Below are 16,169 nucleotides of genomic sequence, written 5' to 3' on the forward strand. Positions count from 1 at the left end.
GAGTTCCAGTTGTTCTTCATCCTTGAAAATACTTTGTATTGCTGGTTCTGATTATAGATTATTTATTTTTTTATTTATTTAAGACGGAGTTTTGCCCTTGTCACCCAGGCTAGAGTGCAATGGCACAATCTTGGCTCACTGCAACCTCTGCCTCCCGGGTTCAAGTGATTCTCCTGCCTCAGCCTCCCAAGTAGCTGGGATTACAGGCATGTACCACCAAACCCGGCTAATTTTGTATTTTTAGTAGAGATGAGGCTTTACCATTTTGGTTAGGCTGGTCTTGAACTCCTGACCTCAAGTGATCCATCTGCCTTGGCCTCCCAAACTGCTGGGACTAAGAGGCGTGAGCCACCGCGCCCGGCCCTGATTATAGGTATTTTAAATGACTTGTCAAACCATGAAACGCCAAAGTAGAGGAGGAACCAGCTGAGGAGTAGAGAGTGAGTAGAAGGGTAATCAGGAGAATATGCTTGAAAGCAGTGTTTCTCACACTTTAATATGGACACAAATCATTTGGGGATCTTGTTAAAATGCAGTCTTTGATTCAGGTCTAGGGTGGTATCTAAAACTTAGCATTTCTAAAAGGCTTCCAGGTAGTCCAGATGCTATTCAGACCACATTCTGAGCAGCAAGAAACTAAGAACACAAACAAGGCATTAAGAACCTGTTTCATGAAGAAGAGTGATCAACTGTATCAGATGTTTCTGACAGGTCAAATAAACTGTGGACTGAGAATTTTACTGCTGGATCTAGCAACATGGAGGCCATCAGTAACTATTGTATTAAGATGCTGTTTCCTGGCTAGGCAACCATGATCCACTTTAGAATGACGAGATGGGTAGACCACTTGAGGTCAGGAGTTCCAGACCAGCCTGGCCAACATAGTGAAACCCTGTCTCTACTAAACATACAAAAATTAGCTACGTGTGGTGATGTGCACCTATAATCCCAGCTACTTGGGAGACTAAGGCAGGAGAATCACTTGAACCCGGGAGGCAGAGGTTGTAGTAAGCCAAGATCACACCATTGTACTCCAGCCTGAGCGACAGACTGAAACTCTGTCTTGAGGGGAAAAAAAAAAGATGTTTCCTGGAGCAGCAGGGGCAAAAGCCTGGCTTAAGTGGGGTCCAAGACAAAAAGGAAGGAGAGCAATTAGAGAGTGAATACCAATAAGTCTTTTGAGAAGTTTTACTGTCGAAGGAAGAAGAGGAAGGAAGTAATAACTGAAGAGGGAAGCAGGATTAAGGGAGGGACCCCACAATTTTTTTTAATGAAAATAATAAACATACAGAAAAACTGAAAGAATACCCATACATCTTCCACGTAGAATCCACAACTGTCAACATTCTGTCAAATGTGCATAAGAAAGATGTTTTATTTATTTTTTTATTTTTTTGAGACAGGGTTTCACTCTGTCGCCCAAGCTGTAGTGCAGTGGTACAATCTCTGCTCACTGCAACCTCAGCCTCTCAAGTAGCTGGGACCACCGACATACACCACCACATCTGGATAATTTTTGTACTTTTTGTAGAGACAGGGTTTTGCCATGTTGCCTAGGGTGGTCTCAAACTCCTGGGCTCAAGTGATCCACCCGCCTCAGTCTCCTAAAATGCTTGGATTACGAGCGTGAGCTACCACACCTGGCCTGTTTTTAAATTTTACTTTAGTTTTTTGAGACAAGGACTCACTCTGTTACCCAGGCTGGTCTCCAACTCCTGGGCTCAAGTGATCTTCCCACCTCAGGTTCCCAAAGTGCTGGGATTACAGGCGTGAACCACTGCACTCACTGAAAGATGTTTTATTTATTTATTTTTGAGACAGAGTCTTGTTCTGTCATCCAAGCTGGAATGCAGTGGCACGATCTTGACTCTCTGCAGCCTCGTCTTCCTAGGTTCTAGAGATCCTCCTGTCTCAGCCTCCATAGTAGCTGGGACCACAGGCACAGACCACCACGTCTGGCTAATTTTTGTATTTTTTGGTAGAGGTGGGTTCCACTATGTTGCCCAGGCTGATCCTGAACTCCTGAGCTCCAGCAATCCACCCGCCTCAGCTTCTCAAAGTATTGGGATTACAGGCGTGAACCACCACGCCCAGCCAAAATATGTTTTAAAATAGGAGACAATTCGGTAGGAAAGGAAAAACTGATGATGAACAAGATAGGAGATTTACTCAAAAGTTGTCACTGGGTTAGGGGTAAGGGGATGGAATCTAGTGTACAAATGGAGGGACTGCCTTTTACTAGCGATAAGGCAGAAGAACCCGGTAATGAATGCAGGCAGGTGGGTAGATGTCATAATGGTTACTTCCAACTTTCTGAAAGAGATAGCAAGCAATGTTATCGCTGACTTCTTGAAGAAGAGGTTTTAGAGGCTTAAGGATATGAGGTTTTGAGGAGGTATGCCAGTGTCTAAAAGAGGACAGTGAATGAACTAGGAAACTGAAAGTATAACTGCTCTATAACACTAAGGGTCTACTTGAGGTTTTCAAAGGGACTGAATAAGTTGGGGAAGCAACATGCTTTAATTGTTAAAGGAAAACACTCTGGAGCCAAAGTACCTGGGGCAAGTTACTTGCCCCTTCCACAACCAGGTTTCTTCATCCATAAAACAAGGATATAATAAAAGCTGCAACTTCACAGGGTTGTTGAGGAGTAAATGAGGTAATGTATATAAAGTACACAGAATGTCTGACACATAGTAAGTGCCTATCATTGCTAAATACATTAGAGTATATTTTTTAAAAAACCCACAGAACACAGTTGGTATAAAGGAAAGGGGGAGACAGTGAGTTAACAGTATGTAGCAAAGCTGGTATCAGAATATTTATTGACCAGTAGAGATATTTAAGAGTAAAAAAAGCAAACCCAGTATGATTTAAAACAACAAGAAACCATTGTGTATACTATTAAAACACATCATTCTGAAAGGATACACAATAAACATCAAAATATTAATGGCAGTTATCTCTTGATGGTGGATTACTGGTGCTTTTCATTTATGTTAACATTTTCTGAATTTCCTATAACGATTACATATTTCCTCGTAACGTTTTATTTTGAAATATTAAAAAACTGCAGTAGCAAAGGATAATGTCACTCATAATCTGACCCGTTACAACTTTTATACATTTGTCTCCTGCTACAGTTTGAATATGGTTTGTCCCCACAAACTCATGTGGAGGCTTGGCCCCAGTGTAATGGTGTTGAGAGTTGGTGGGACCTTCAAGAGGCATTTGGGTCTGGGTCATGAGGGATGCCCTCCTGAAAGCAGGAGTCACTGACTTCTTTTCTTCTTTGAGTCAGGGTCTCTGTCACCCAGGCTGGAGTGCAGTGGACTCAACCATGGCTCACTGTAGCCTCAAAATCCTGGGCTCAAGTGATCCTCCTGCCTCAGCCTCCAGAGTACCTGGGGCTACAGGAGTGTGCTACCATGCCTGGCTAATTAAAAACCTTTTTTTTTGTAGAGATGAGGTCTTACTATGTTGCCCAGGCTGGTCTCAAACTCCTGGGCTCAAGCAATCCTCCCTCCTCAGCCTGCCAATATGCTAGTATTACAGGCATGAGCCACCACACCTGGCCAGGAATGAGTTCTACAGTTACTGTGAGAGGGAGTTGTTATAGAGAGAGGTCCTTCCTTGTGTTCTGCCCCTTTTGCGTGTGCCTACTTCCCCTTCTGCTTCTCCACTATGTTACCATGCAGTAGGAAAGCCCTCACCAGAAGCCCAGCAGATGTTAGCACCAATGCCCTTGGACTTCCCAGCCTCTAGGACTATGAGAAATAAGTTTCTTTTTGCAGAAAAGAATAAATTACCCCGCCTCAGGTATTGTTATAGCAACAGAAAATGGACTGAAACACTTCCAGTCTTTTTTTTTTTTCTTTGAGACAGAATCTCCCTCTGTCACCCAGGCTGGAGTGCAGTGGTGCCATCTTGGCTCACTGCAACCTCCGCCTCCCAGGTTCAAGCAATACTGCTGCCTCAGCCTCCAGAGTAACTGGGATTACAGGCACCTGCCACCATGCCCAGCTAATTTTTTGTATTTTTAGTAGAGGTGGTGTTTCACCATGTTGGCCAGGCTGGTCTTGAACTCCTGATCTCAAGTGATTCCATTTGCCTCGGCTTCCCAAGGTGCTGGAATTACAGGCGTGAGCCACTGCGCTCGGCCACCTTCAGTCTTTTTTCAAAGTTTATACTTGATTCCTGGAGATAATCACTATGTTACTTGATCTTTGCTTTCTAATCCTTATTTCAGTACTTTTACATACATACATATATACCACTTTTTAAAGCCCAAATATAAAAAATGTTCTGCTTAAAATTTTTAAAGTGGTCTCATGCTGCAGCTTGCTTTTCTCACTTAACATTAATATTTTAAAGCTTTATGTTGATACCTATATAATCCATTTTATATGGATATATACCTATATAATCCATTTTATATGGATATATACCTATATAATTCATACTATATATGATTCTACTGCACATAAGTGCCAATATGTTATTTATCAAGTCTTCTCCTGATGAACATGTTTCCAATTTTCAGTAAGTTTTCTTTTAAAAAAAATTTTCTTAAAATAATGTTTTAAGTTTTATGTACAGTCAGGGTCTCATAGTGTCGTCCAGGCTGGTCTCAAACTCCTGGTCTCAAATGATCCTATTACCCTAGTCTTCCAAAGTGCTGGGATTAGACGCATAAGCCACTGCATCCAGACCTATTTTTCACTATTATATGGTTTCCTATAATACATCTCCTTCTGTATACGTGACTTGGAACAAAAGCTAGTATTTCCTGGGGTTAGAACAAGCATTTTTCTATTTTAACAGATACTTCCAGAACGCCCTTAAGGTGGTTGGTTGCATCAGAAATGTCCCGGAAAGCAATTCCTCTAATCCTATGAACATTTGATCTTATCAGAACTCAGGCATTTTGCCAATTCCAGTGGGTGGAAAGTGGTACTTTTTTGTTTTACCTTGCATTTTCTGATTATTATTATTATCAGCACCCACCAGAAAATTATGTTATTTTTACCCACCAGAAAATTATGTTCACTATAATTAAATATTCTTTGGTCACTTAGAATTATTATCAATCACTAATGCATGTTCACCATTTTTTCAGCTTTAATTAATCCTTCTATCTTCAACTGGGTTCACTTATGAGTAAAAGGTGCATGCTCATCATTATTTAAAACAAAGTAAATTGTAAGGATTTATCTCCAAATTATTTTTAATCATCTTATTTTGAGAATATAATGCTTCTGTAAATATATCAATAGGCTGCAACTTTTTCTATGTGCCTCTTTATTTTATTTTATTTTTTTTTGAGACAGAGTCTCGCTCTGTCGCCTGGGCTGGAGTGCAGTGGCCAGATCTCAGCTCACTGCAAGCTCCGCCTCCCGGGCTCACGCCATTCTCCTGCCTCAGCCTCCCGAGTAGCTGGGACTACAGGCGCCTGCCACAATGCCCAGCTATTTTTTTAGTAGAGACGGGGTTTCACCGTGTTAGCCAGGATGGTCTCGATCTCCTGACCTCGTGATCCGCCCGTCTTGGCCTCCCAAAGTGCTGGGATTACAGGCTTGAGCCACCGTGCCCAGCCTGTGCCTCTTTAATACTTAATTTTCTGATAAAGTTAAATTCAAAATTATACCATGAATATTATACTGAAATTATAAGGCTAGCAAAAAAAAAAAAAAAAGAAAAAAAGAAAAAGAAAAAAAGGCATGATGTACTGACCATTCCTGGAATTTCTTTAGTAACAGTATTCTTAATATACCTGGGTCCTTGGGATGAATCAATGACTGGCAGGTGAAAAGACGATAGGCCAGGTGCAGTGACTCACACCTATAATCCTAGCACTTTGGGCGGCCACTTTGGGCGGCCGAGGCAGGCGGATCACTTGAACTCCTGAACCAGCCTGGCCAACATGGTGAAACCCCGTTTACTAAAAATACAAATCGAGCAGGGCATGGTGGTGGGCGTCTGTAATCCCAGTTGTACTCGGGAGGCTGAGGCAGGAGAATCGCTTGAACCTGTGAGGTGTAGGTTTCAGTGAGCCAAGACTGTGCTGTTGTACTACAGCCTGGGTGACAGAGACTCCATCTCAAAAAAAAAACAAAAAACAAAAAAGATGATGATGAAACATACTTTACCAACCCTTATTCCTCAGAGTGAGTTTATAATTATCTACCATTAGAATAGCTCTGCTCCTTTTCAGGTAAACCCAGGAATCAGAAATAGTTTTTCACTGGGGTACAAATGGAAGACAGAACCACACAGGAAAAATGTTACCTATCCACTTTTTGCTTATAGTATGTAATCCAATAAAGGTGACACATTTGAAAGTCCTAATGATTCAAATTTTCTAAGTATTCTTATTTATTTTTGAGACAGGGTCTTGCTCTGTCATCCAGGGTGGAGTGTAGTGACGTGATCATGGCTCACTGCAGCCTCGACTTCCTGGGCTCAAGTGATCCTCCCACCTCAGCCTCCCAAGTAGCTGAGAACACAGGCACACACCACCACATCCGGCTAATTTTTGTATTTTGTATTGAGATGGGGTTTTGTCGTGTTATCCAGGCTGGTCTTAAACTCCTGGCCTTGGACAATACTCCTGCCTTGGCCTCACAAAGTGCTAGGATTACAGGTGTGAGACACGGTGCCCAGACTAACTTTTCTAATTATTAAAGGTTTTATACTATGAGTTAACTGCAACCCTAGCACTTTATAAAATGAATCCGTTTGTTCCTATTCTGCTTATATCCAGAGACTTTAGAATTAATTTTGGTGAGTAGTCAGAAAAGATCACTTTCAACACAGGGCAGGCTATTCTGAAATAAAGGCTTTGCAAAAGTACATTTTTAAGAGGCTATTTAAATACCCTATAGCTTTATTGTCTAGCTATAGACTGTATCTGGCTTGGTCTGTCCTTTGTGAGATGATGCTGGTCAGGGAAGAGGATATAGACATGAAGAGTTGAAAGGAGGCACAGTAAGATGGTGGCTGTGATGGCCACAGAGAATTATCATCTGTGCTCCGGGTAGAGCCAGGGGACAGGAAGAAAGAGAGCTGGAGGGAGCTAAGAAGCAATATTAATTATCCAAGCAGGCTTCTAACTGGGAGTAACTTCTGGGATAATTCCAAAACAAAGCCCTCAGGATGAAACTATGGTTGGCATTCTAGATGAACAAGTATCGGAAACAGGGAGGAAAAATGAGGTATGTAAGGAATTCCATCTGTGTCATTTGATCCATGGGAATATATAGGGGGAAATTAAAACAGAGAATCAAACATGAGGCTGAAATGGATGACCAGAAGTCAAAAGACACGTTAAAATCTGTTACAAAATCAGCAGCAACAGTTAGGACTTGAAGAACCAGTTCATGACCCCTAGGACCATTCTGTTTGTTCTAACATCTGTCAGCCTGATACCTTAGAACAGACTGTTCTACAACAACAACAACAACAACAAAGTTCAATCAAATGTACTAAAAATAGGCCGGGCCTGGTGGCTTACATCTGTAGTCCCAGCACTGTGGGAGGCGGAGGCAGTGGCTCTCTTGAGCCCAGGAGTTTGAGACCAGCCTGGGCAACATGGCGAAACTCCGTCTCCACAAAAAATACAAAAACATGAGCCGGGTATGATGGTGTACCCTTGTAGTCCCAGCTACTAGGGAGACTGAGGTGGGAGGATCACTTGAGGCAGAGGTTGCAGTGAGCTGAGATTGTGTCGCTGCACTCCAGCCTGTCCAGCCTGGGTGACAGAGGAGGGAGACTGTCTCAAAATTTTAAAAAAGTAGTGAAAATAGTGTACTTTAGTCATTGACAGTAGAGAAGAAAACAGGAATATCCACTTCAAGACTCATTGATGCAATCTGGTTATGTGTTCCAATTAATTATATACATTTTATGTAACTCAGTTTATAAAAAGTTTATCTAAGTGTCCCTTCTGAATTACGTTGCATAATATAGAAATTTAATATTAAACCATATAGTGTTTAAAATAATAGTTTTAAAACTTTTTTTGCTGAACACCCCTTAAAAGAATTCTGAGAAACTACATAACTCCTTTTAAATTAACATTTAAAAGTTACGTTTAAATAACTGCAAAGGATATAATTTCCAGTGTACTGTAAATATCAATATTTTAGCATTTTGTTGCTATTACATGAATGTTCCTTAGAAAACCTCTGTTTCTGTTTAATGGATATAAAGTTATCTTCTCTCCCTCTGAGAAAACTGATAGGCTTTTTGGAGGTGGGATGAGGTGGGGGAGAGAGAATCTTGCATTGTATGTGTTTCTCCCAGTGCCTACTTTTCTCTATGTGTTTTACAGTCTCCTTATTTGCGTAAGACTTCCCCACCAATATCTAGTTACCCAGTGATACTCTTATTCAGACTAAGTGAGGGACTTACAAGCTGCTTGGAGGCTTTGAACTTACAGATTTGTTTGTTATTTTTGAACTATACAGTAATCTAGGTGGAATCTCTGATGTCACTTTCTTTGGGTCTTTCCTCTTGAGCTGGTAAAATTCACCCAAGACTCTTCGAATCTCCTGCAGGAAGAGTAAGGTTTGGCTGCTAGCATGTTGGGAATCAAATAAAAAGAGAGGGCTGGGGAAATCTCCCTTCATCATTTAGTAAGCACATAGTCATCAAATCTCCATGTTTTGGGAAAGATATCCATGTCCCAGACATAGATTAGGGTCTCCCAGTCCAGAGATGTTTACTTTCCCCTCCCTAGAGAAGAAACTTCCAGTCTACTGCTAGGATAGGGATGGAGCAGTTACCTGGTGAGTAAGAGAACAGATTTAGAGAAATAACAGCTTTTCAAACAGGCCTTTCATTTTAACCCTTTCGTCCCCTAAGATAGTGATATTGCCAATTCCTGAGAATTGAGGATTCTATGGTATAAACCAGGTTGGCTTTAATTTCCCCACTGTCAACTGATCATTTAGCCTTTTGGGGTCTAAGTCCATGATCACTTCTCCACTTGCTTTCCAGCTTTCAAAATGTTGCTGATACTGTCTCCTTCCTCTCTGTTATCCCCATCCTTACGCGTCTATGCTTTAAAAAAAATTCCTTTATTATAGTTTTAGTGGAGTTCCAGGAAGGAGCAAAAATCTGTCACCTTAATCTGAAACTCACATAGCCCTGTTAATAAGAGGAGTTTCAACTTGCCAAATCCTTCAGAAACTGAAGATGTGTCAGTACATTTAACCAGTTGTATGTTATCATCTTACAAGACAAAACTAAAAGGGAAAAGAAACTATATCTTCCTTCGTTAATTTTAAACCGGTACTAAAACGTATACTCTGCTGGAGGGCTTAAAACTTGGAATTAATACTTTTTCAGTTACTAAAACCTAGGATAAACTGAATGGAATGATCTATGTTCATACTATCGTACACTCATTGCATCATGTTAAACTGTGAGATCTATTTAAAAACACAAAGTGTTCCAGAGTAGATGACTGTAAAATTTACACTGATAATCTCAAACTGTATTTTCAAAATATATCACCTCTTCACTGACCTTCAGACTGCAGCACTATTCCAATTTGATAATGTACTTCTTTACTGTCACTTCTTGTCTTAATCCGCTCACCTCGGCCTCCCAAAGTGCTGGATTTACAGGAATGAGCCACTACACCCAGCCTGTTTGTTTTGGGACAGGGTCTTGCTCTGTTGCCCAGGTTGGAGTGCAGTGGCACAATCACGACTCCTTGCATCCTTACACTCCTGGGCTCAAGTGATCCTCCCACCTCAGCGTACTGAGTAGCCAGGACTACAGGCAAGTGCCACCACACCTGGCTAAATTTTTTATTTTTTACAGAGACAAGGGTCTCCCTATGTTTCCTGGCTGGTCTTGAACTCTTAGGCTCAAGCAATCATCCCACCTTGGCCTTCTAAAGTGCTGGGATTATAGGTGTGAGCCAGTATGCCCAGCCACATTTCTCAGTTGCGATGTGAGAAGGATTTGGCATCTCTTTCTTCTGAAAGGTAAATCTATCAATAATATGCAGTTATTGTGTATTTCATTTAATATGTGTAATCATTTTCATTTGACAGTTATGTACTGAGTATGCCAGGTCCCATTCTAGGCATTAGGCATAAAATAATGAAAAAAAAAAAAAAAAAAAAAGCCCCTGCTCTCATACAGCCTGCATTCTAGTGGGGATGAAAGACAACAAACAGGTCAGATGGAGCTGTGCGTTATAAAGAACATCAAGCCTATGGGTATAGAGAGTGACAGGGTGATGTGGGGACATGTTAGTTATATAAGGTAAGCAAGAGTTTCAGTTAAAAGGGGACATATGAACAGAGACATAAGGATATTTGTGGCATGTGTATCCTAAAGAGAATGTAACAAACATAAAGGTCCTAAAGAAGGAACATGCTTGGCCTGCTGAAGAAACTGCAAAGAGACCAGTGGTGTGGGAAGAGAATAAGCTTTGTTTCTCACTGAATGTTTACAATTTGTGCCATGGTTTACTCTTCACAAGATTTTAAATTCTATTTTTTTTTTTTTTTTGAGATGGAATTTCGCTCTTGTCGCCCAGGCTGGAGTGCAATGGTGTGATCTTGGCTCACCGCAACCTCCGCCTCCCGGGTTCAAGTGATTCTCCTGCCTTAGCCTCCCAAGTAGCTGGGATTACGGGCATGTGCCACCAAGCCTGGCTAATTTTGTATTTTTAGTAGAGACGGGGTTTCTCCATGTTGGTCAGGCTGGTCTTGAACTCCCAGCCTCAGGTGATCCGCCTGCCTCAGCCTTCCATAGTGCTGGGATTACGGGTGTGAGCCACCGTGCCTGGTCAAGATTTTAATTCTTTAAAAGCCTTTAGATTCGAACAGATTCAGAGATTCTAACTTATTTGAAAGGTTGAGATTGTTTCAAGTCTAGGGGCAAGTGGGAGTGTTACTGAATAAGGTAATAATTTGCTGTAATAAGTATTTTGGCTGAATATAGGCTTGTAAACAATCTAAATTATAGATATATTGCCAAGTTTTGAGAAAGAGAAGGTGGTACAGTTGGAAGATCTAAGAGCCAGATCTGGTTTTGAGTCTTGGCTCTACACTTACTTGCTAGAGTTGTAGGTGTTAGTACATATATACCCTTTTACTCTTTTATTCTAATTTTATAATGTAAAAGTAGCTTAGTGGTTATAGGGAAAGAATACTGGATTGGGATTCAGAAATCCTGAGTTAAACATCTTTGGTGCCACTTATTAAATGTGTGCCCTTAGACAAGGCACTTAAAAGCCTCAATTTCCTTATCTGTAAAAAGAAAAAAGATCTACTTCATAACATTATAAAGATTAAATGACATAATAATTTATGTAAGTGAAAGCAATTTGTAAAAAACAAAATAATTAAGATCATACCTATTTTAAACTTCTCATAGAGCTTTCAAATTCATATTTTACTGAGTTTATAATTTTCATCTAAGCGCTTTCAAAATTTAATTTTACTTTTTAATTTACGTATTCATTTGCACTTAAGAGTTGCATACAAAATTTAAAATTTATCCTTCAAAGTCAGTTCCCCATATTAGCTTATGATAAACTTTATAAAATAACTCTTTAAATTGCATAGCAAAATTCAACAGATATGAACTCACTTTGAAATCCTCAAAAAGGGTCAGAATGCAGATTTTCCACTTTATTAACTGACCATTTTGCAACAAAAAAATATGGGCACTCAGAGAAAATGATTTGAAAAAGTAACTAATTAACAACCATTCTGTTTACTTCAACAACCGTTAACAACTTTTTAGTAGGTTTTTGCTGTTTCTATCTTCTGAACCTCTCTTGCTTAGCTCAATAACTGAGTGCTGAGCCTAAGTTTGCAGTCATGTATTTATTATCAAATACTTGATATATGTTCTGAAGGCTGCACTAGACAAAGACATTTATTTTTTAGTATCCTATTATTTACTAGCCATTAGTTAGCATCTATATTATGTTCCTGGACAGTAATTTAAAATGCAATCCAAAAGAATAGCAGGCAAAACCTTTAAAACATCCTCAATGGTCTTCAAAAATAATTTATAAGACATTTAACAGAATGGAACTTACTCCATGCCCTGTGCAGTCTGTCGTGCAATATCTATAAGTTTGATCATCTCAAATTTGGTCTCAATGATATGGAGATGGTGATACAAGCTGGAGCCCTCGCACCACTGGGTAACAATAGCTAGTTGTGGCTTTGTGGAATAGCCCATGAAGAGTAGGATATTCACGTGTCGTGTTTTCCTGTACAAAGAAATGTGACAGTAAATATTAAATGTCGACAAACTGTAGCAATTCTTACAAAAGAGAATCAAAGTAGTCTACCTATCGGTAAAATGTTGTCAGAAAAAGCTGTTTTTTTAAAAAGGCAACAAAAGGATAAATTTAGAAGAGACTGGGAATTGCCAAGTCTAACCTCCTACTTTATGCAAAATATCTTTTAAATATATCTGACAGGTAACTAGAGGTTGCTTAAATACCTTCAACTATGGGAAGTTCATCACTCAGTATGTAGCTGACTCTCTTATTTTTATTTAAGTGGTTCTGGTATTATAAAGTTTCCAAGTGTTGAGACAAAATCATTTTCCTACAACTTTCACCTCTGGCTTGCTTCCCTGGTCTGCTCTCTGGAATAACTTTTTTCCTGCACTCTGGAATAACTGTGCACTCTCTTGAACATAACAGCCTTCTCTGAACCAAATATCCTCAGTTCTGTTGATTATTTTCCCCCATTACACCTCTAGAATCTTCCCTATTTAGGTGGTCCTCGCTGGACATATTCTAGTTTGTCAATGTTTCTAAAATTTCAGAGCCCAGGACTAAATACCATCTCTAAATGTATTCTGATAAGCTTAAACATTGGAGAGCATTATTTTCATAAGTAGAACTATTATTTTACACTATCAGAATACTATTCTTCCATTAATTCTGTCTAGGATTAAGTATTCTATCAACTGTACCATATAACATTGCATACTACTTAAAAGAATGTGGTTAAAGACAAAAATATACTCAGACATACTCTGTTTCTACAAATTTATCCATTTTGAGTAAATCTGTAAAGCTAATAGTCGCTACCACTGGGAACCAGGAGCTAATAAAAATAACTTCTTTCTCTGGAAAATAGTAATCCACACAAGCTCACCTGAGTACTCCTACTTCATTTTTGAAGGCTTGTAACTGCTGAGGTGTAGGTGCTGTCACATTCAACATTTTCACTGCCACATCACCTAAAAGGCAATTGTTATTCCAAGTGTCATTTCAATTTTTAAAATTTAAAAGTATAGAACATTCGTGAGTGTTTTCACTAATTATCATAGCCCTAACTCCACACCATTATTAAATCACAGATAAATTATACTTTAGCTATCTAAACTCCATTTGTTTTCTAAGGCTAAACACTCAACTAACAATGATATTCCTGTACTAGTATTTCAAAACATCAATCCAAAAAATAGCCAACCTTGTTTGTTCCATGGAAATTTGGTGAAATCAATTAAGTACCCATGGTATTTTCCAAATTATTTGACAATATTAAATTATACTTACTAGGCTTAATATTTATTTACTAATTGAAACTACAAGTAATGTTGAAACTACAATTAACAGGCCCTATGGAATTTTGCTTAAAACTAGGAAACTATAAAAGTTTATCAGAGTAGTTAATATTTTTTTCAAATTTATGGATTACTTATGATACTTTGATTAGTAAAATGACTAACATTGTCACTAAAATTTAAAAAAAAACTTTATGTGAAACAGCTGTAACTCTCAACACTGCCAGTAGGTGTTGAAATTGGTACAACTACTTTGTAACACTGTTGGCAGCATTACTAAAACTGGACGTATGCATACCCTGTGGTCTCACAATTCTGTTCACCAAAAGACATATACTAAAAATGTTTATAGCACCAGCATCAATCAAAGCCCCAAACTGGAAACGATCCAATTGCAATAGATGAAAGAAGAAATCATGTTATAGTCACACAATGAAATACCATAAAGAGAATGAATGACTTCCAACTACACACAACAATATAGATGAATCTTATAAACAATGTTGAGTGAAAGGGGCCGACACAAAAGAGCACACACTATGCACTTCCTGTTGTGATCACAATGGTGGTTAACCTTAGGAGAGAGGTGATTGGCTGGAAGAGGACATAGTTGTGGGGGGATGTTTCTAGAGTGCTAGTTAATGTTCTGCTTATTTAACTTTTTTTAGAGACAAGAGTCTTGCTCTGTCACCCAGGCTGGATGGAGTGCAGTGGTATGATCATGGCTCACTGCAGCCTTGAACTCCTGGGCTCAAGCCATTCTCCCACCTCAGCCTCCTCAATAGCTGGGAGTACAGGCATGTGCCACCATGCCTGGCTAATTTATGGGTACTTTTATACACAGGCTGAGTATCCCTTATCCGAAATGCCTTGGACCAGAAGGTCTCAAATTTCAATTTTTTTCTGATTTTGGAATACTTTGATTATACTTATCAGTTTAGCATCCCTAATCCAAACATCTGAAATCCTCCAATAAGTATTTCCTTTGAGCATCATGTCAGCGCTCAGAAAGTCTGATTTTGGAGCACTTTGGGTTTTGGATTTTGGATTAAAGATACCCAACCTGACTGGGTGCGCTGGTTCACACCTGTAATCCCAGCACTTCGGAAGGCCAAGGTGAGTGGCTCACTTGAGGTCAGGAGTTTGAGAACAGCCTGGCCAACATGGCAAAACCTTGTCTCTACTCAAAACATGAAAATTAGCTAGGTGTGGTGGTACGCGCCTGTAATCCTAGCTACTCAGGAGGCTGAGGTAGAAGAATTGCTTGAATCTGGGAGGCAGACATTGTAGTGAGCCGAGATTGTGCCACTGCACTCCAGCCTGGGCGACAGAGTGAGACCTTGTCTTAAAACAAAACAAAATAAAACAAAACAAACAAAAATAAATAAATAAAGATACTCAACTTGTATCTATATTTTAATAAGTTAAATCAACATTGATTTTTCTCAATTATCAAAGTAATACAGTGCTTATTCTATTGTTCATATCATAAAATACTGCATAGCACTTAAAAAAATGTTTAAAGACATTTTGAAGGTATAAAAAAATTACTTTAATTATGTCACTCAAAAGTGACATTATATGTTATTAGGCTTTTACATGAATGTAGTGTGAATATGAACACCTGTGAAAAGATAGCTTAAGGAGATATATACTAAAATACAAAGTCTTTTTTTTTTTAGACAGAGTCTCGCTCTGTTACCCAGGCTGGAGTGCAATGGTGGGATCTTGGCTCACTGCAACCTCCACCTCCCAGGTTCAAGCAATTCTCCTGCCTCAGCCTCCTGAGTAGCTGAGATTACAGGTACCTGCCACCAAGGCTGGCTAATTTTTTGTATTTTTAGTAGAGACGAGGTTTCACCATATTGGCCAGGCTGGTCTCGAACTCCTTACCTTAGGTGATCCACCTGCCTTGGCCTCCCAAAGTGCTGGGATTACAGGCGTGAGCCACTGTGCGTGGCCTAAAATACTGTCATATAAAAAATTATGTTATATATTTCCATGAGCTCCATAATATGGTATATTATACATACTGCTTTGTCAAATTTCATATGCCAAAGACACCTTTCTATATCAATAAATATAGCTCTACTATGCCATTTTAACTCCTATATAATCATATATGAAGGTACAAATTTATCCAGTTCTCTAATAGTTGATGTTCATTTTCATTTTTCATTAATATTAAACCTTTGATGAAAATACATCCACTACTCTAAATATAATCCAATTTAAAAATATTTTGTCCAACTAAGAGGCAAATGATGATTTCTATTTTTGAATTTGCAATTCTTTGATAACTAGTGAGGCTGAACATTTTGTATATGTTTACTGGCCACTTATATTTCTTTGTTAATTTTTTTTTTTTTGAGACAAAGTCTCACGGTCGCCAGGCTGGAGTGCAGTGGCGCGATCTCAGCTCACTGCAACCTTTGCCTCCTAGGTTCAAGTGATTTTCCTGCCTCAGCCTCCCAAGTAGCTGGGACTACAGGCACGCACTACCACACCCAGCTAATTTTGGTATTTTTAGTAGAGATGGGGTTTCACCATGGCCAGTAAGGTCTTGATCTCCTGACCTCGTAATCTGCCAGCCTCGGCCTCCCAAA

The 16,169-nt window shown here is 39.4% G+C and overlaps 1 protein-coding gene across 6 annotated transcripts in view; it reads right to left on the reverse strand.

Annotated features, from left to right (window-relative positions):
- Positions 1-16,169, reverse strand: part of BRAF (B-Raf proto-oncogene, serine/threonine kinase) — a 209,067-nt gene that overhangs the window by 37,748 nt on the left and 155,150 nt on the right. For 4 of the 6 annotated variants that reach the window (XR_001888977.1, XM_017891051.1, XM_017891052.1 and 1 more), the window contains exons 12-13: positions 13,152-13,236; positions 12,074-12,250 (exon numbers count right to left, since the gene is read on the reverse strand). Coding sequence is in view for 3 of the 6 variants with exons in the window: in XM_017891051.1 (XP_017746540.1) it covers positions 12,074-12,250; positions 13,152-13,236 (262 nt within the window). In the remaining 3 variants the exon portion in view is untranslated. Of the gene's footprint in view, positions 1-8,438; positions 8,553-12,073; positions 12,251-13,151; positions 13,237-16,169 lie in introns of all 6 variants that reach the window. The other 2 variants (XR_001888978.1, XR_001888979.1) reach the window with 1 other exon arrangement.

This window comes from Rhinopithecus bieti, unplaced genomic scaffold (assembly GCF_001698545.2).
Source record: "Rhinopithecus bieti isolate Rb0 unplaced genomic scaffold, ASM169854v2 scaffold_20175, whole genome shotgun sequence".
NCBI lineage: Eukaryota > Metazoa > Chordata > Mammalia > Primates > Cercopithecidae > Rhinopithecus > Rhinopithecus bieti.